General features: G+C 40.9%; 1 protein-coding gene across 14 annotated transcripts in view; it reads right to left on the bottom strand.

Moving 5' to 3' along the window:
• LOC135498472 (bromodomain adjacent to zinc finger domain protein 2B-like) overlaps window positions 1-20,160 on the bottom strand; it is a 48,220-nt gene extending 28,060 nt beyond the window's left edge. For 12 of the 14 annotated variants that reach the window (XM_064788755.1, XM_064788757.1, XM_064788761.1 and 9 more), the window contains exons 1-2: window positions 16,356-16,515; window positions 9,622-9,707 (exon numbers count right to left, since the gene is read on the bottom strand). In XM_064788755.1, the coding sequence (XP_064644825.1) occupies window positions 9,622-9,707; window positions 16,356-16,378 (109 nt within the window). In that variant the 5' untranslated portion in view covers window positions 16,379-16,515. Of the gene's footprint in view, window positions 1-9,621; window positions 9,708-16,355; window positions 16,516-20,013 lie in introns of those variants that run through there. The other 2 variants (XM_064788760.1, XM_064788768.1) reach the window with 2 other exon arrangements.
• Between the last annotated feature and the right edge of the window lie 1,655 nt (window positions 20,161-21,815).

Genomic DNA, 21,815 nt, shown 5'->3' with positions numbered 1-21,815 from the left:
TTGAAATATCTGGTTTGCACTGTAACGAGACGCCATGCGATCTCGCACACATCTTTATGCAACTGGGCAGAGTGCGAAAACGAGGTGGATTGTTTGCCGACGTCTTGTGTGCATGCAGACACTTAACGGCCACAAATTGACCATGACCCTGTACCTTTTGGCAGTACATGGCACTGGTCATGGTCACTCGGGAGCCAAAAGCCACGTGAATGATGTCCATTCCTATTATATGGTGGGGCTCGGCAGATTGTGAAAAGTGATTGCTTGTTTGCCGATGATGAGGGATCAAATCTATCAGAGGCACCGAATGGAGGGCTCATTTTTCACCAGTTCCGATCTCGTGGCTTGTGTGCATGCAGACATTAAACAGCCAGATTTGACCATGTCCTGCATATCTGAGTATTTCTTAGTTGGTCTGCTCCTAAATCCTAATGGATATGTGTCATCTTTTTCAATTGAGTACAACATGCACAAACATGGTCTCTTGTTTTCTTATGTCTCATGTCTCACGTTGGGGCAGATAATAGCGTTATAAGCAAACTAGTGCCTGGTGTCTAAGTGGGCGAAAAGGCATATCGAATTCTGCACAGCGAAGAAAAGTATTGTCACAGTATAGCCTACATGGGACTTGCAAACTATGTACCTATGATGACTCATGATGCAGCTATAGTGCTTTCAAGATTATCAAATATCTGTTTTGATGAATTTTAACTAATAATTCCCAAATCATCCCTTTGACTGAGAAATCACTGAGGTTTGTGCAAAACTTAACCAGCCAGGCCTGCAAGGAATAGCCCCAATCGGACAAAGATACAATTCTATCCAAATTTTTTCCCACTTCAGCAGGAAAAACTCATTCAGTCAGAGTGAGGCAGTTGTCCAACCAATTATCAAAGTAAACATCACCAAGTGTCACCTATAAGGTCAATCGTTCGACTCCCTGTCGACATCTTAAGTATAGATAGCAGAGGCAACAATCTCCGATCGTTTTTACGCCTATAGTGCAGAGTCCCCAGTCCACCCCCGCACTCCATTACAAAAACCCCAATACTGTTTATAGAGCTAGTTGATCGACCCACAGCTCTCAACTCAAACTCTTTAATGACGAATATACATGCCTGATAACCATTTCTGACTCTCCCTCATTGACAGTCATTCCCCATGATTTCAAATAGGCTCTTCCATCATCCAAATGAAATGTGCCATCAATGGTAAATGTACGCTAATTTATAATGAATCATATCAAATGTGATTTTACCATGAACCGTTATAGTCGACCCTCATATCATATCTTATCAAATCCATGACAACCGACTATTTGTATAATAAACTGCCATCTCTCACCGCAACATCTTTCATCATGGTCAAGTCATCTCTCGGCTTTAAACGCATGGCTTGCTCCACCCAGTATACATTTGGAGTAATTACCTACAATACCTTTACTTTCTGCACTTCTTCAATGATTGCTTTTATGGTTTTTGCTTGAACATTTCTATCAGCAATGCATAGTTTTTTTCGTATTTTATGCTTTTATCCTCTACTCCGGTTATTGTATTAGATCTAGGCCTGCCACCTTTTTAAAACTTGACATGTGAGAGCCATACTGCACAAGCGATCAGCTATCGACAAGATTGCATGGCCATATTTATACATAGACAAGTCACAACTCAAAAAGATGGCCACAAAAGTCTGTATGCCGACCACCATGATCTTTTATCCAATATTCTGCGCTCGATGGATGAAGACCGCTTACAACTCAGTATACTTCATACATTATTCTTGTCTTATCTTCCATCCGATCGAACACATTTTTCAAGAGTGGCGACCTGGTTTTAGGAGGTGACATCAACGTGTGTAGTGTGGAAGGCGATTAATTTTTATCAGCTCAGGGTTTTTTGTCTTATACGTAGCCTCATCAGATCAAACGAACAGTGATGTGGCGTGGTCAGCATCTTGAGTGACAAGGTTCTTTCATTGACAACCGCTAGCTTGAGTCATAACAGTGAGATTCTGTGCATCTGAGATTATCAGGAGGAAAGTTATTTCAGAATGGTGAAAATTATCTTGGAGTCCAAAATAAACTTAACCACTATCTAGAGACTAATTGGGTCATTTACCAACGATGGCCCTGACAAATTATGTTGCAAGAAGCATGATAACTCTAGAAAGTAGGTTGAAAATTAGAGTCATTTTCCAAGTTAGGGGGGCCAATCTTCACTTGGTGAAAAAGCTTATTTTTACCCCGGGACGACAAATCCTCAGGATACAGCTTGAAGAACAAAACTACTTCATCATCATAAAAATAATCTCCTCACACACATCGAGCTGCGTAGAGAGAGCTTTCCAAGGCCAACAGAAGCCATCTTGATAAATCACATTAATATTTCCATTAGAGCATCACGGGCATACCCTCAAGGTAGTTCAATAGTTTTGTTAAGGATGACTCAGATTTTAAATGGTGGAGATCGCGTATGAAATGCGACCTCTGTTTGGTTACGGTTTATTGGATGTGATCCGTTATCAAAGGGGTATAGCCCAAGGGCAAGTCTGTTTCTGAGCCTCCCGATGAAATGGAAGCTCGGACAAGGGGGAGGCGGCAGTAAAACCGGCAACGTAAAAAATTTGTGAAAAAAGTGACTGATTGATCACTCCCCCGCATATGACTCAATCCATGAATTGTAGTATTTCTGCCTGTCAGACATTCAGAATTTCTTTGTTGTAGTCATGAACATTTTTGGCATTTTGGGAACTTATTCTTCCAGTCTCAGAGTTTTCTAACCTTTTATCAACTCAGCGTATTGCGGTCGGACCTCTGAGTAGCGGTCATGAGGTCCTTGATTCGATCTCCACTGTTGGCATGAGACTCTAGCCAAGGCAACCTCAGCATCCTGGCCATCATTAGGCAGCCATGTTGTTATTTGGTGCCCCCTGGTATAGCTTGGCACCCCAAAAAGCTGCCTATAGTAGTTGGAAAGCCCTGTCAGTCGACCAAAGGTTCTTCACGTCTCAGTCATATCAGGCATGATAACATGATGTTCCTTTGTATTTGCATTAAGGTCTCGCTCTTGTGAGCAGGATGAATAATTACGCACCGTTGTCACATTTATAATGATTTTTCTTAGCAACGAGCTGCGGGGAGATCGCAGCAGTCATTGACATGCAGCCATCAGATGCCATTTCTGCCAATGTTTGTACAATACATGCATCAATTACTGCACACAGAATGGCGGAATCCATACCAATACAAGTATAGAGGCAACTGCTTGTAGTAGATGCAAGCCAATGATATCGTATATCCCTTAACAAAAATGTTGAAGAGAGCTTCTTTCCATCTTGAATTACTTTAGTTCTAAACATGTCAAATGATCACATCTTAGAGCCAAATTTCCTTGTCTTTGCATCAGAACACATTGCTTATCTTTTCCAATTCTTTGGTCACAACAATCCCTAGGATTTTATGCCTGTTATATGATAGGCCATGGCAAACTATCTTTTGGATGTATCAAGAAATTAAACAACTTCAAACAATCAGCCTGCACCGGTTTTCGTCAGAGCTGTCTGAAGGCCGGTCCGAGGCCATGCAATACTAACAATCAGCCTGAACCGGTCTTCCTCACATCTCATCACAACAGTCCAACGGTACTTTCTGGTCCGAGGCCACTACCTCAAGCAATAAGCACGCACTGATCTGAGGCCAATACATCTAACAATCAGCCAGCACTGGACTTCGTCACACCACGACTGAATTCAGCTTACACGTGATATTTGCCACTCAAAACCAGCACCGATACACAATTAAATCAGAGAGAGGAGTGGCCAATTGTCTCTAAATCATGACTTCCCCGATTTCACAACACCATTTCCCCTAATAGGCAAGTTAATCACAAGCAATACGGAGTGACAGCTTTTTATCATCTTCAATACACTTATATATTCAGAAAGGGTTTCGATTCAGTGTCGCCATGGTGATCAGAACAAATGAAGAGGAATTCTGCCGATTTCAAAGAAAATGGATTCTAGCAGAACATCCTTAGATGTGACTGCTCTGTTAAAGATGTTTTAACCTGAGATTGTTTGCATATTGACATATGTGAAATGTTCCCAACCATGACATCTGTTTCTAACAGTTACTTCCAGGTAAAAAAGGTGATTTTGATATAAATTCAATTTTTTTGTGTATTTGTAAATTTTGCTCAAAGCCTCATCCTATTCTTTCCCTAAACTAAACACTCAAGTGTCATTTTATCAGCAAACCCCAACTGAAACCCCAACATATCCAACAGCAGAAACGATACACGCTCATTAAAGTATATCATAATTGTGTGTATTTGGTTTAATAAAGCAAGCCAGCATAATTTTTAACACCCTGCACAGCAATAGTGAAATCTGCATTAACATTTCACATTCAATAATGGACATACAGCTGCTCAAATGGATCGCATACAAGTTTGTATGACATGTACATGTATTATGCCGATCGTTTTCATTACAAGACACACGCATATCGAATGATTGTATTGTGTCAGGCGTTTGATTCAGTCGTTCTGGGACAAACCACAATATGATACTGAAGAAAAGGTAGAGAAAAGACAATGTGCTGAACAAGTTCAGTTCATTTGGCTTGCTGTTTGCCCTTCCTTTATGCAGAAAGCTTTTCCCAGTGGTGATTCGGAGTCCTTGGCCATTTCCCTTGAAAAGAAGATGAGTACCCACCCTGACCACCCCTACCAACTCACGCACACACAAATCACCACCCACAAAACAAGTACGAGGGGCAACCTGCCTGCCGTACCTGACAATCCCGTTTATCGTTGAATATTCATGATTTGGAGGGGTACGTATGGCGTGAAACAGCCCTTTTTCTTAGAGGAGCAATCCTTGTGGGTTCATACCCTTTGAAGACTCAATGTCCTTTAATAATGGCAAAGATATGACAGGGTATAAGACACCATGATTAAGACGCATTTACCTTTGGATTACGGCCAAGAACAGACTCATTATCAAACCACAGTTATCACCTTGACCACCTCATCTCTTATTCAAATAGAGTATAAAACCATGATAGTCAGGATACAAAGTAATTGGTCTGGAGCCAAATTCATGATCCTTTGCTCATATTTTGGCAATAAAATTCATCACTGGAAAAAATTTCCATCATGCAAGGGAGGCACTATTTGTTCTGGGAGCTGTCTGGCCCAATTTCAGGATGACTGACTCCATGCATGGTCATGCAACCTTAGTCTCTTGCAAGGGCTGTATCATTGCGTGGAGGCCCACGTGTGTGACAATATTCATGGAAGCCACATGGGCATTGTAACTAGGGTATGATCATGACTGTCATGTTCATCTCAAGCGACATCACATCTTGCATGATTTGAAAATCTAATCACGAGTGCTGCAGCACCTGCTTTGACGTGCCACTGCCATGTTCGTCATAAATCTTCGTCAAATTCATCCAACGAAAATGCAAATACACAAAGATATATTATGAGATGGCACATTTGCGCGATATGATGAAGTACAGTATAGTTTGTACAGCAGGAACTCTCGGAAGGAATATTCTGACAACAACTTTTGCAACGATATGTATTAAAGATTGAAGCTCAGTCAATCAGTTTGTTAGTGCTTTTGCCTTTGGCCAATATGAGACCAAGCGTGAAAGTAAACGACTGAATAAGTTCTAGGTCCAATTATTTGATGACCAATGATGGTGCATGGCTATACAAGCCAAATGCCATAGGGAACCATGCATCGATATACAAATTACAGATTCTAAAAAGCTACAAGGGTTTCAAAGTGGAAGAAGTCATGTGGTGGCCATTTCTTTTTAAACAGCTTACTAATTTTTTCGCAAAAATTCACCACTGTACCCTTGGTTAGAAAAATTCAATGACACACTATCACATCACATGCTCACATAATTCTACTATGACCAACTGTTTCATATTCGCAGCACTAGCTCCTCTAGCCCCGACAACAGCATCATAGTAAGCAGGCATAAGAAGACATAATCCTACTAGCTCTGCTATAAGTGCGCTATAGATACAACGCTAACACGAAACAGCGACTCGACCTCTGCGCCATTATCATCATAAAATTCCTCCGTCGTCTAATCAATACCGAGTTCGTGTACAGAAAATATAATTGAACTCTCTCGCTGCCCGATTCAATGCTCGACTAGGAAAGAAACACACGGGGACTGACGGATCCATCGAGATAATTCCTATACAATAGTGTCCGAAGAAATGCGAGCGTACTTTGAATCTTATTCATGTAGGTGCTTGGCATTTTTGCATTGAACAACTGATGGAGTCAGTCTCAGTTGGTATTGAATAGACAGATCGTCCATCTTTAGGAAAGATTGGGACAATTCGGATTATGAAAGTGTTCAGCATGTACTTTTTAAAAGACCAAGTGTATAATAGGTTATAAGCACTTTTTCAGGGCATTCGGGGTGTCTTTCCAACCAAACCTTTGGGCTCGGCAGGGGCAAGGACAGGGTTGCAACATTATTGAGTTGTCGAAGCCAACCATTGCAATAAGTGATGCCTTTCCCTTTAGTCGTGATGCCCTGACGATTTTTTCAACTTTGACTTGTCGTCCATACATTTTCTTCACTAATTACAAAAGTGTGTTTTTTTAATCTTATGCATGTTTGGAACAAATCATGCACCCTGCCAAGGGTTTGTCTGGTTGGGGCAAAGGGAACATAAAAAGTTAATAACAACCTGCCCATGTTCTGCAGTCTACAAGTATAGATCATGACAGAATGCAACCAGAGTCAATAAGATGCAGCACAGCATCCAGAGTCAATAAGATGCAGCACAGCATCCAGGATGATACATACTCCCATATTTCAGGCGTTGTTTTTCCACCACAATAAGCCAGGCCACAAAACAAAAGTTCAGCAGTGGGAAAAGAATGCAACACCAAGTCGATTAGCGCTAGATCAACAATGGAAACCTCTGTGCCCAGGCTGACATTTTCTCGACCCTTTGTCGGTTTATAACAATGACGATTGAAAATAAATGGAGGAAGAGAATTAGTTTCTTTGTGCTGCTTTTGAAATTGCCTGAAGTTGTCGCGAGGGCTTTCATGGGTGCGCATGAAGCTAATGGGGATATAGACAGTTTGAGAAAATTGTGGTGTGATGTTTTAATGAAATAGTTTTTTGGCCATAAATGTAGTATTTGGGACATTGGGCTTATAAAGTGAAATATATACTGGTTACTGCAGATTTTTAATGTAAAAGCTCATCCACATCTCAATTGTTGGGGGGGGGGGTCATCTGCTTCGAGTCTATCTTGATTTGTTTTAGATGTGATCTGCTTGAGTCCCCATCACCTCAAATTACGCGAAAATGTGATCTACGGTAGACTACCCAAGTCAGTAAAGAGTCAAGTTGACTACGTTGAGAAACTCAACTGGTAAAGGCCAGAGGATTGAGGTTAACAAATAAACTGATCCCACTGCTGGACAAGATAGCCAACCATAGACCACAGCCGTTACAGGAAGACAGCACTCCGCAGCCTCAGTATCTAATGCACGGAGCTAAACGACATTATTCTGTATTCAATAGGCCAGGGAGCCGTCAGTATTGAAATAGCAGATCAGTCAAAGAGGAGATCTCTCTCGGCAAGCTAATTCTATCCAACGAATACATCGCGCGGACGATCTATCATGACATCCTGACAAGGAGGTTGATCGTTACGGCAACCGTAACCGGGCGGCCATCTTGTCATCTCTAGGTACTGTTTATGCTACAATATAGAATTGATTGGAGGCGGAGGGAGTGGATATGAATTTAATGTTTTTGTGCGTTTTGGCTGCAGTGGCTGCTGACGATTGCTCATAGCCCCCGATACATGTAATAATAAACCATTCGCCTTTGGTAACTATTCTGGAGGGCTAAGAAGGCTAGGGCATGTATCCACAACCTCTAACCTTATATTTATAATGACCCTAAATTGATTGGAGGCAGGGGGAATATGATGTTCTGTTTTGACAGAAGTGGGATATGTGTAGCTGTGAATGCGACTGCGTAGTTCACCACAGCCCATCAACCCTTTACCATGGTGGTTGGTGTTCGACATGTTTTAGAGATATCATATTTCAGCAGCAGATCAAGCGCCCAAGAAAAACATTTTATATCAATGTGAAATGCATAGTATGATAAAATGCTGGAAAAAAACATCTCTGCTGAATTCATTTCAAAGTTTTCAACATTCCATAAGGTTTGATAATCAATTCTGCATACTGGCATTGCTAAACCAACAGCAGGAACAATGGATCACAATGAAATTATTATTCGACATAAAATGCATTAGAATAGGATATTTTTGGATAATATACAAAAAGCCAATAATGCGCTTGTTTTTATCGTTGCTCCAATTTCAATCAATTTTGTATCAGACTTCATTTCTCTAGAATGAGTGTACCATTTGCCTATTGCGAGTGTTCAAGATTTGTGGATTGTGAATTACATGTATGTGAATATGAAAATTGCAAAAGTTTTTTATTGGGGGGGGGGGGGGGGGTTTGAAAAACCAAAAGATCCCAAAATCATCTTCAAAACTTGCCAAAATAGCCAAAGTCCCTCAGAAGTGATCTTGCCACACAAGGCCCTCTGACAGACTGTACAATTTTCAAAGCACTCTGCAAACGACTGATTTCTATTGCTGCAACATTTGACATCACAATATGACGATTGTCACTAAAAAACATCTGCTGATTTCTCACAGCCTTACTGCAGGTATGAGAATTTGCTCAGTTGCATTTTCAAAAGTATGGGTGCCTGATGAGGTGAGAATTCTCGACTCTTGGGTAGGATGTAAGAAGTAAAAGTCTCAAGAATCATCTAAGAATATCTGCAACTCCAGAAACACCTCAATTTATTTTGAAATCTTATTTCAAATGGAAGAACAAAACCCTCACCTATGATTCCCCTACCCTATAGAAAAGGCTAACACCAGACATACCACAGCTATCACAAGAGCTAATGAAGCTCACAGCACACAACATTGACGTTTTTTCATATTTCGTCTTCCAACGAGCGAACGCCATTATAGATGTCGACGTATATAGGTTTTCTTGTGTAATATGTAATGAATTTTATGTTGGGGATGATGCCGTGATGCGTCGTGGCTCTGGAATGGAGCGATAGCATTCTCTGATGTTTGAACGATCAAAAAACGTCTTGGTGATTGCTGTGCATGGTAGGGAATGTATGATCATGGGGAGAGGAGGGTTTAGAATGCTCACAAAAGATGATCATCCACTGGAGTCAAAGCAATCACTATGCTGGTTATGAACTGGGAAGTGGTTTGAACAGGCAGTACCTGACCTGGGGCTGGGAGTTGCAAACCTTGCCTTATTGTTCTCGGGCACCTCAGTGGATGTTAACAGTGTTTCTTTTAGATGGAAATAGATGGATGCAGCACACTGCTCCTCAAGTAGAAGTGCTCCCTGTCTTTTTCAGAATAGTTATTGCATTTTGCTCTTACCGACGGGGCTAACCCTGCCCTTTTTTTACGTGCCACTACAGTTAGGTGCCAGTTGGGCTTATAGGCCTAAAGACTTCATCTTTGCTCACTATGTAGAGTACACATATACATTACTCACCAATGAGATTAGCTCCATCGAAGTAGTTGACGTTCGGGCCAGGACTGTGGGAGTTACGATCGCCACGCTCCATGGCAGTAACTGCCCTGCAAGAAGAAAGCAACAAAAGGTGAGTATGCAGTTTTAAATTGCACTTGTCTGTAGGCACTTTAACAGGATGGGGTTAAACATGGTGTAGAAGTTACTGAGAGAAAAACCCAAGTGCTCTCAGTTGATCACGGCAATGGGATAGGAAAGTCAAAAGAAGTTGGACTAAGTTGGGGTCCCAGAGCTTGACGCTGAGTAGAATAAACTCTGTAAAACCAATGACTGACAAAGCTGTAGACATCATCAGAAGAAGAGGAATGAAAGAATGTCCATCGTTATGGAAGAAAATCACACAAGGCTCATAAAAAAAACCAACCAGAAATACCAGTCAATAGCTCAGAAAACATCCAAAACGTTTCAAGAGGAAAGCAAGACGAGACAGGAAAATTTGTGACGAAAGTCTTGACAAAGGATCCTACCTCGCTTTCCATTGAGAGTCTACAGCGTCTGCTCATCAGATCACTAATGCGACACAAACAAAACTGGCTGACCCCTACGTGTTTCACCGGGCTACTATACCCCCAGCACACAACAAGGAAATCAGAACCGCTCAAGCTATTCCACAAACCCCAGGGTTTTGAATAGAGCGAAGGACAAACTAGAATTTACACATCGTGGCTAGAAGCTGACCGAGGGTATGCAAGATTCACAAAAGGAATTTTAGAATCTTGGTGCGAGTGTAGACTGTGTAGACCTTGGCGATAAGTGGTAGGGTTTGAATAGGGAGAGAGCATACATCATTTTAACACATCTGTGACTGGGGTGTGTAGGGTCCTGGAGGCCACTCAAGACATCAACGCTTTAGATTTACTTCCAACACCAAAACTACGGGTGCTGTACAGTCTTCTATCATCATAAAAACCTTGAAGTGTGGGTACAAAGAGATTCAATTACATTGCGTATTTCTTAGAAAGTTGCCTTGAAGAAGAAACAAAGGTTTGGGTAGTGGTTAACTATATTTGCAGATTTGTGTACTTTCCGAGTGTGGTTATCAGTCACTAAAGTACATGTATCGCTCAGTCATCTCAGAAATGCAAAAACGTGCAGGGTTCTTTGTAATTTGAGCAATGTTCACCCCTTTTACTTCAGTACGCTATTCTCAATCCAAACATGCCAATGGAATGTGTCTTCCCCTCACAATGAATGCAGCATTGCCTCCTACTACAAATGACACCGCTAAATTCCCCCCATTCAACCTGGTCGAATTGAAAGTCCATCCCCTAACTATACTGGTCTATCTCCCTATTCAAGCCTGTGAAACAAGCCATGTTCTACCCATTGCCCCATTTCAAAACCCTATTCAAACACCATATCATTTGCAAGATTTAAAAGCCCAAAATCCCGACTGATTTGGTCTTCCTCACAGACGGTCCAGACTACAGATTATCAGCAGTCTCCATTCATAAACCCAATCTTTCCTGTAGCTACAGGGTCATCTGCATCGGGCTCTGTAACCTGAACACTTCCAGTTTGAAGATAAGGGGGTAACACTTTATTTCTTTGATACCGGATCATGAGATACATCCTCACCAAGAAGCTCAAAAAAACAAACTTAGCATGATCCTGTTTCTCAAATACTAACAGAATTATGAATAGGAAAGATCTCGCACATTAACCAAGCACATAATCTGTGTCAAAACATCAACAGAGGATACACATTGACAATAATTGGAAGACAAGCAATGATATGAAAATTTGTCCTAATTCAGGACAACATGATAATCATGCTGCATTAGTGACACAGTGGAATATTCAATAGGGGCCTGTTCTGCTTATGGATTTATATTCCTCTTATATCTATACTTGATGTCATTTACAACATCATGCAATGTTCTTTAACATTTTAGTTTACAATATCTACTTCGGTCCTGACATGCAAGGTCAGGTACTTCCAAAAGAGATCACATACAATTCATTCAATTTGACCTCAGGTGAATCGAAAGAACATCTCATTCAACAAACAAACATGGCCATTCTGCAAGACAAACCTCAGAACAACTGTATCCCAACACAAGTAATACAACGCAATGAGTAAATTCCCATTATCAAAATCAGATGTCATATTCTAACCGAGATGACTATAATGGGCATACATGTTGCGACTCCGTCAAACGAATTTACATAAATATTTCAGTACACTCAAAGAATGCCATACCAGAATGCAGTGATCTATTGTCTAGTAAAATTATGCTTCTAATATATATAAATCTACACTTGCATAGACCTGAATACCATTTGTGTTGGTTTTAATGACATTTTATACCCGATACCAACTGATAGCTGGTTGTGACATATGCACTGGTTATTTGTTCAGGTTAGTCGCAAGTGTGGTCATGAATTATTTGAGGCCAGTGCCGAGGAGCAGAACACTAATGGAAATAAGTGCCTTACGTAGGAAAGAACCAAGTGGCACTGCGCAATAGACTCCAAGGGCAGTCCATTTCATCAGCATATTCATACTTTCTCGTGGAGGGATGAGGCTGGTCCACTGCGTTGGGAGTGTTGTCGCAGTGGCTGAAACACTCCCAGGGCTCAAGGGAGTGCAGCGTTTGTTGCATTCCAAACTTTCAATTGCATCAGACATAAAACAGACACCCGCTACTAATTGATGCCTCTACCAAAGATGAAGACATTATCCAACATTTGACACACCTGAGTAGCTTGTGTTCTGCTCCTTGACCAGGGCTCGTCCAAGACTTCCTTGAAAAGTTTGGATAACATCTCAGGATCCATTGAGGGCCCAGATCAAATATCAAATATGACCGCTCTGACCAAAATTTTGGAATTGATTGAATCGTGCAGACTCGCGCACCCCAAATTTTTCTTATCCCAGTATCTGTCCCATCCTCATGGTCTTTCTGCTCCCTGAAACGCATCTGGAATCCAGGGTATATCAAAACTCGATAAGATGCAAAAACCCTGGTGGTCAAGATGGATCTACCATTGGTATCATCTTATCCAGTCACATCTAAAGAAATCAGTAAGCTACACCAGCGACACAAGTTCTACAAACCCCACCTCCTACGTAACGGCAATATCTATTTGAAACGCAGGATGTACACACAGCACCAATCACTGCAGCAGATCAAACCATCATATCCTATGATCTTGAGATTTTTATGAATAGCAGTAACCCTGGTAACAAAATTGTTGATTATACATGTAATATCAACTTAGGAGCAGCGTATTAATTAGATGAATTGTCATACGTAGATTTCAGTTGCCGTGGCGCTGAGGATGTGACAGATATCGACTTTGTGTTCTGTTATGCTGAGTGCGTTTTATAAAATATGCACATCTATTTGATTTCTTTTGAAATGCGATGGATTCTCCTGCATCGGCAATGTCATTTAATGGCGGCTTCATTTACAGACGAGGCAGGAGATGTTGGTTTTAATGGAAAAACTTGGCCATAGGATTTAAGTGGCCAAGAGGACATTCCCCTGCTTACACCATATGTAGCATACGCTCAAATTTATACTCTTCTAATTGATTTTTGTTGTGTTGCGAGAGGATTTTGAAAATGGCTAACGAATTTCAGGTACCCTACAGCAACATTCTATTCTTGTGCTGTTTATTGCAGTTTTTGTGATCTAAATTTGTCATTCAAGCTCCTGTCAGCAACTTTTACAGAATAAATCTGCCACTGATCAATGCCAATCACTGAAATGAGTGATGTTTTTAATGAGGAGTATCTCATTTACTAGCAACCAAACACAGCTACTAATTAGCGGAGCAAAGATCCATAAAACAATGGAAATCTAGGATGGGTCTAAAATTTCACTGTCAAGATATCTTGCCTCGAGTCCTCGTCGATAATATACAAGAGGAGTATCTTGCGTTTAAACAGGCAAGCCGTTTGTGTTAACCGATGGTTCAGGAAAACAGAAATGCAGTTAAACACAATGTTAATGTATAGTTATTATGCATGCATACTCACGGAAACTTCGCATTTAAAGTATGTATATATCTGCCCCGACAACAACATTGTTGAAATTTATATATTTAGTTCTTGTTAACACTATAGGGAATTTTCAAATTCTTAAATTGGGTTGAAGCCGATAAGACAAAAAATAATGTCTCGGGGGGTTATCAGTTTACCATCCAAACATTGCCTTTTGAAATACTAAGGCTTCAAGATATCAGACGGGGGACACCCCTTCCAAATTTTAGAGGAAGCATCATCCACTGAGGTCTTTCAGTCAGGAATATGTTTTCCGCAACAATCCAACTGCCTTTTAACTATGTCTCCTGCATTCGGATTCGATCAGATCTCATCCGGTGTTTTCATTGACGTGATAAATCAGAAACCAGGGTTCCAGTTCCCTTGTACCATTCTCCGACCACCAGTTTCTCAAGCACTATATATTCCCTTCCTTGAGACATAAAAAAATCACACCTACCAGTCAGCGCACAAACGCATCCCGCTTGAAATCTATATAATTTGCCGACTCTTTTTCTCTCATGACATTAGCTGCCTTGGCAACGATTGGAGTCAGGTACATGTATTCAATGGACGTTTTATTGCAAAACGAAGAGTTGCCGCTATTCTTGCAGCAATTGGATAAATTGATCACTTCCTGAGATCAGCCATTTTGTTCTAGCGTTGTGTGTCACAGGCAGGCACAGATTTACATGGGGCATTGGGGGTACACTACTCATACTTTGGCAAAGATTTTATATTTTTACCAGGACCTGTCCTGATCGAGCTCGTCCATTTTTTCAATAAATTTTCAAAAAAGCAAGATAACTTATAAGGTAAGGGCTGTTGAGTTTTCTGTTCAGGAAGAAGGGGAGGGGAGTGGGTTGCTAACAGAATGAACTCTTCGTTTCGATTTATTATATTTTTGACACTTTGAAAACTGATGGAGACAGCCCCACAAAGGCAATTTAACATCTTATCCCCGCTGTGCGCGGGCATGGCAGTACACTACCACAAAGAAAGGGTTCCATCTCAGAAAACACAAAAGCCCCAAGCGATAGTTGTCATATTCTTCTCTCCGAAACTGCATAAATTAAATCTTGGGCAAATAATGCCTCTCAGCCTCCAAGATCTGCATCTGTGTATGTTTTAATTACTCACAATGTCAATATGACTGTCTGATATTTTGGTTCATTAGAATTTGTTTTATGTTGCTGCTAATGACTAGTGTGGATCCAGTTTTGACTTACAGTTGGTAAAAAGGCAATAGGTAAGCACTTCTTGTACTCTAGATTCACAAATCTAAGATTGCTTCATCCAATTACTAAGAATAGAAACCATGGCTAAGAAGATGACATCATGATCACCAGACAACCTGGTATCGTTTAATCATTGTCTATCCTACTGAACACGTTTCTGTTAACCGCAAAATGATCTGGTGTTTTTTACTTTTGCAGATTTCACAATGAACATAGATTCACAAAATAAAGAAAAGCACCTCGTCATCCCAGGGTCTTCAGGACATGTTAGGAGAATGTACCAAGCGCTCAAGTCAGCTTCAGTTGCAACAGAAAGAACTAAAATGCCTCAGAAGGGATTTGAATCCACGACCACTGGGTCAGGAGTATTAACTAAATGCCTCAGAAAGGATTCGCGTCCACGCTTCATGGTCAGGAGTCCAGAAAGGACTGTGAGGACATCATGGGGACTGACAACTGTTGTCCCTAATGGAGAGCTGTCATGATAAGAGAGATAAAATTGAATGGAAACAACCAGTTTGGTTATGAAATTAGTATCATTGATAAAGAGGGAATCCTTAAATAGAGACTACAAATGTTACAGGGATGGACAACTACATGTATGCATAACTGGACCTAACTACGATTATTCAGGGAAAGAAACTTTTCAATGGAGAAGATGTTGAATGGATATCACAACTAGTCTTATACAATGTTAGATCATTGTTTTATTGTGATTACAATTCCTAATGCAGATTGAGTAGCAAGGACCCAACACCTGAGGGTGATAATACAATTACAAAAAGTATGAAAGGGGTTATTCTTATGCCCCACCACTCAAGACTGAAGGACCATCTGAATATTGCAGAGAATTTTAAAAAAGCCAGGCTTTCAAATTTTTGGCACCCAACAGAGAAAACATCAGACTCTTTATTGAAAGAATTAGGAGACTTGGACTGCGATCAAATATGGTCCACCTTTGGCCAGACATACATTACTGAAAGTACATTCTGGACCCAAAATCAGATTTTTCATTTAACGTAACAAGATGGACATTTGAGGAAACACTCCAATATCCATGATTGCATGCACACCATTATTTCGTCAGCTGGATAAGGCCAATTAGCCAGAACTAAGATGACTCCATCTCAGACCTGCAACCCGATCTTTCACATCAGAAGAACAATCAATTTTTAAAAAGATATTTTTGTTCAATTCAAAGCCAAAGCCACCCAAAGACAATGAATATTTGAACAAATGTAGGATGTAACTGTTGCCAAATGTACAGCCTACTGTCTGAGATTTTCAAAAAATAGCCTGGTAACTGGTAGCATTGTGACATCTACCGGCACTGCCTCACAACCTGCGACATTGGGCAACACAACATCGCATCAATTAGGAACTGTCATATTAACATATACCAATGATCAACGCTAGGAAAAACATCGGGGGTACGGACGGAAAATAGGCACAAAATCAGTACGTACCCTAAGCCTGGGATCGGAAACATCGTCTACATGGGGTCTAGTCACTTAGGGTAGAATTCCTGATGAAATTTTCTAAAAATTTCCAGTAGAAATATGTGATTTTTGATTGGATAGGTGTGATTCGACTTCCCGAGCTCATAACGAGACGAGGATTCTACACAATGAATCGTCTTCATACAAACACTTTAATACCCGACTCTCCGATAATATCCAACGCGACTGCCCGCCGTGGATGGATGGTAGGGCGACGTGCGCACTCATGTTTTACTTAGCTGCGGTGTTTATTCATATGGATGAATTGATTGTATTTGGGGCATTGTGCATGGACGGTGTATGGACACTGGGGGAGTACTAAGTATGGACTTGTGCATGGAATCAGATGAGAGGCCAGATGATTTGTTGTAGGAAACCATTTATGTGGTCGGGAGGTCAGCATTCATAAAGGAATCTACACGTTTTGTGTCATAGAAGATTTGATTTTTTTTCCAGCACACAAAGCAAAAAGGTGTCCAAGGCCAGCAGCAGGGTGAACAAGTCATTTCATGCAGCGGTTTTATTGCAGCTTGGTTTTTTACTAAAGAGGATGACAATTGATATAGCTGAGTTTGTGATGTGGGTGAAGGGATAATTCCTTTATGATTTAGCATGAAACCAAAGTTGATTGTATCTAGGGAAATGTGGAGGGATGTAGCATGGACAATGGGGAGTGAGTTAATTGTGATCCGGTGGTCAAGATTCAAAATTAATGGATTCTGAGATTGTTTTAACGTGGTATTTTCCGCATACAATTTTATTGAGTAAAGGTTTAGGGAGGGGTTTTCTGCAGCTTGGTTTTGAGTAATGGGAAAGGACTGTGGTATATGTGACAAAAATCAGAAGTGGAGTTGTGGTTTTTAACAGGGGGAGTCTCAATGGAGCTCAAGTAGTTTGGGGTTGGGAGGAATTAGTGCAAATCACTGCTTATGGCAACAGATTTCAGAAGAGCAGGTCAGGGGGATTGTGGTATTTATTTTGTGGAGGGGGAAGGGGAGAGGGGAGGATGAGGTAGGTCTACAAAGACAATGCTTCAGGGCGCTAACTTAAGGTGTCTATCACAGGAGGGAGGTTGTGTGAAGGTTGAGTGTAGGTTGTATGTACATGGCGCATAAAATATGTGAATTTAGTGATGCCAAATGTGATTGCGACTGTACAATTCAAAATCCAGCAGAACACTTGACTGATCAACAACACCAGCATAGGAATTAGGATAAATATTTCAGCATATTCTTTCCAGCGGACTTTTGAATCAAATTATGCATCTGAAGTATTTATTCACCCTAAAGCATTCTGAATTCTATATGTCAACTCTGTAACTTGTAATTTATTCATGCAGTGACTGTATACATTGTATACACTCCAGAACCGTGCATAAATTCCCAGCCATATCATCCCATACATGACATTTATAAGATATGCCTAAAGTATGTAGTCAACACAGACATTTTTCAATATAAACACTACAGTACAGGCCTGAAGTGAGCGCTGTCATACTTTACTCAGTAGATTGCAGAATTGCCAACCTGCTGGAATGAAAGAAAATAAAGGAGTTCGAAGACACAAAACTGTGAAGTTTATGGCAATCCCCCCCCCCCCAGCATATTTGACCCAATCAAGTTTACTGGTTTCAAAATCAATTCAAATGCCCCCATCAGCCTATATTAGTCCTCAGCTGCTACCATTGACAATATTGTGCAAGTCCTAAGCCTCAGCCAAGGCTTCAGAAAACAATGCTGCCACCTGGAGGTTAATAAACGAGTTTCTACAGTGGTGACCCCCTTGACTGTCAGACTTGCCAGAAGTGACCAGGTACCACAGTATGAACATGCTGATCTGTCGTGGTTGTGCATTGATACCCCTCCTCAAGGAAAAAAAGGGGGATCAGATTCCAGGATTTAGGGCTGTCCGAGATGGACTTGAAGAATGGACCATGAAGAATCTGCAAAGGACAACAAAACTTTGTCTTTGCCCCAGGGCACTGGCACTCTTCAATCAATTTTGTGCTCAACTGAAGACAGGAGAAAGTTACAGGAGGCATGGACCACTGAACACACACAAGAACAGTTCAAGGTTGGGCCACAACTTCACAGCCAGTGAGGGACGCATTGTCCGTTCAAGATCATCAAACTTTTCAAAGAGATGAAAGAAGTCGGTGAGACAAAATCATAGCCATACCAAGAGGTGTCATTGGTCACTCCCATGACTGAGGGAGAATGAGTTGTGAGAAAGTGATCTCTGTAAATACATGCACAGTACATGTTCTTTCCCTTCCCTTTGGCATCAAATCCTAGAACACCTGATACATGTACACAGTCGTTTAATCACAAATTCTTTTTTGTTTGCACTCCACTGAATGTTACCAGATACCAAGTGGAAGGAGTGGAAGGCTCTGATAAGGATTAGGGAGAATAGACAGCAGCATGGACAGTCACCTATGTGGATACACTAGTCTGGTTACTCTAAGCTACAGAGATACATGACGATATTATATTCATCATATGGGTCAAAATCTTTGCTAACCAACAGTCAGGGGCTTACTTTAACAGAGTTACAGTATTCAGTAACAATGTACATGTATAAATATCTAACAAAAAAACGTTCTGAAGATGCAACCCACCATTGTCTTATCATACTCAGTTTGGTTCCCGCAGCAAGGGAATAAGGATTGCACTAAACGGTTTGACAAGATGCCAAAATAGTTTTATTTATTACCCGTCACCAAAAACTCTGAAGTAATGAGTTTTTGCCATCACCCACAAGAATATTATCGCAAAACCAAGGTCTGTAAAACCTGCAACACATCTAGAATAAATTATATGGTGCCACCAACGACAGCAATTGATTTCACCGGAGCAGGGAGATAATGTTATTCACCATTAATTCTACTGACACACGGAGGATGACATTCAAAGAAAATGGGTCCAAGCCACCTGAGCAGATTGAGTAATCACCAACGATCACATACGTTGCTCACAAAAATCAATTAAGACCATAAAATCTGCTTTTCAAAATCTTTGCCCCTCAATACAGAAATTACTAACACTCATGACCTCCATTTAGCAGATCCTTTGTAAGAGACCATTTTATTTTGATAGTGGATACAAAATTTTGGGAAAGCATCCTTTGCAGTTCACTGGCTTTAGTTTTGACAAGTGATTATCAAGCAACAATGTTGCCATATACTAGTGTTGGGACATTTTATGAATGAAAAAAATGCAGAATTGTACTACCAGTTGGTGATTTTATAACACATAACGGATAGCCCCACTAAACTCTGTCTGGTGATAAAAATGGCTGTTGTCGGTGGAAGGATATAGTCAATAACGTGAGGATCGCTGGCAAATATCACGGACAATTTCTTCAAATTGCAGGCCGAAATGAGGTCGGGGAATCCCCAAACTTTGCACACTGCGGCACGAGAGTGTTAATTTTATTATGCAATTGTCATTTTTTCATAAATTGCACGTTTTTCTGGTCAAATTTGGCCCCCGCGCAAGCAAGATAGCAAGTGTTGAGAATCTGCATAAAAGCTCCAGGAACACAACAAAGTATGCAGTGAACACAGTAACATAATTTCAATATTTTGAATGAATCTTCATCAAAAACACTTCTAATCACTCACGTGAATTTGTGATCCCCTAACGCCTGGCAGTCTTCAGAAGCCCTCTCTGCAGTTTGATGGCAGTTTTAGGGTGGATAAAGCATAATAAACACAGTTTATCCACGATTTCTCCGAGTCTTATAAATCGGTGTATAAAATCTGCCCGGTTTTTCGAGGTCGCATGCGTTCATTTGTGACGTCACGAACCATACCAAACAATCACACTCAGTCAATGTTGTTAACTTTCCTATCATAAACACCGTTTTTATACGGCTAATTAACGTCAATTAACACTATTGACTAATTGGTGGTGTCACTTTTTGTTTTAGGGAGGCTTTCTCTTCATTTATTTTACATTTTGGGCTCTGAGTCACCTAAATTTAGTAGTTTTATAAGGTGAATGTTTTACAAATACTGCATGTTGGAGTAAATAGTCTTGTATTGGTTCTATTGTGCAGTGGACGCTTATCGGGATAATTTGAATAACAAAAGGCTAGGACTTTGTTGATAATTAGGGCAGAGAAAGGATTAAGTTTTATGTACTTATTTTGTAGAAATAAGATCAAAGAGTGAAAATGAATGGATCAGGGAATAAGATATGACGACTACAAAATTACTGATTCTTTAATTATTTTATTGGATAATTAATTTCCGCGTTAGCGCGTTTCTGCTGCTTCCAGGAGCCCGACGACTCCGATGACGACGGACTATTTTTAATAAAAACAAATTTGCGGGAAAGATGATATAGCCCGTGGACCACGGGGGAGACAGTGGAAAAACTGGTCGGAGGTTTGATCGTAGCTCCACTATTAATTGTCAACAATTGATTTATTGGGCAACTGCATATCCAGGTAAGGATCTAGTGTGGCCTCGTCGTATATTATATCATCACCAGTACCGGGGAATTGCCTCCGAATATATATATGATCTCCGAACACGAGGTTGAGTTTTTTTTCGCGCCATTTCGGACTGTGTGGTGACGTCCCTCGTGACGTAATGTTGTATATCATACTAAGTTTTTTCTTTAGCTGTTCATCAGCGTAGTGAACCCATAAACATTTTGATGGACGATAGTGATGCGGTAGGCCTACTCTGATGACAGAACTGAGTTATATCGGCCCGTGTTTCCTTTCATTTGCGCAATCAGGTCTGGTGTTCTGATTTCATGCAATCCCTTTATGAAAATGATCAGATATTCACCATGTGAAAATGAGACACATTTTCCCTAAGGATGGAGACAACGTCCACCCTGTAAAAACATGATGCACTACGTTGGGAGAGTACACATCTAGGTCAGACAGAGTACGCATCGTGAAGGGGCATGACACATCCAGCAAAGACTTGGTACACTCTCTGGAAACATGGCGAGCTCTGAAGGGGAGGGTACATCCAGAAGAGATATGGCGCACTAATGTCTCTTTGGTCGAAAGCCATTTCTGCAGGTAACAATACAGAGCGACGGTAAAATACACAGGCCCGTTGCGGTGGAAAACAGAAATGTCCTCGAATTCTATTGTGCAAGGGAAAACCTTTCTGGGCCACCCTGTAGAGTTTTGTGAGTTTCCTCGTCGATGATTTTGACAGGACCCCAGCTGGCGCCATCTGAGCTAAGAACATGGAACTACGCCATACTTGCGGGGACGAATGAGCTGATGCTGTGGATTGGTTCTTACTAGGTATTCCTCTGAATGGCTTTTACCAACATAAAAACCTGACTCTGGCATCATGATGTGGATAATCATATTTATTACTTATGCTCTTGCAGGCTGACAGTAAAACTTGTGGCACCCGTCTCCGGCGACGTTGACGGTAAGGGAACTGTA

The sequence above is a fragment of the Lineus longissimus genome, chromosome 13, assembly GCF_910592395.1.
Source record: "Lineus longissimus chromosome 13, tnLinLong1.2, whole genome shotgun sequence".
Lineage (NCBI taxonomy): Eukaryota > Metazoa > Nemertea > Pilidiophora > Heteronemertea > Lineidae > Lineus > Lineus longissimus.
Note: the sequence above shows the minus strand (reverse complement) of the source record. Positions and strands in the feature narration are given on the sequence as shown.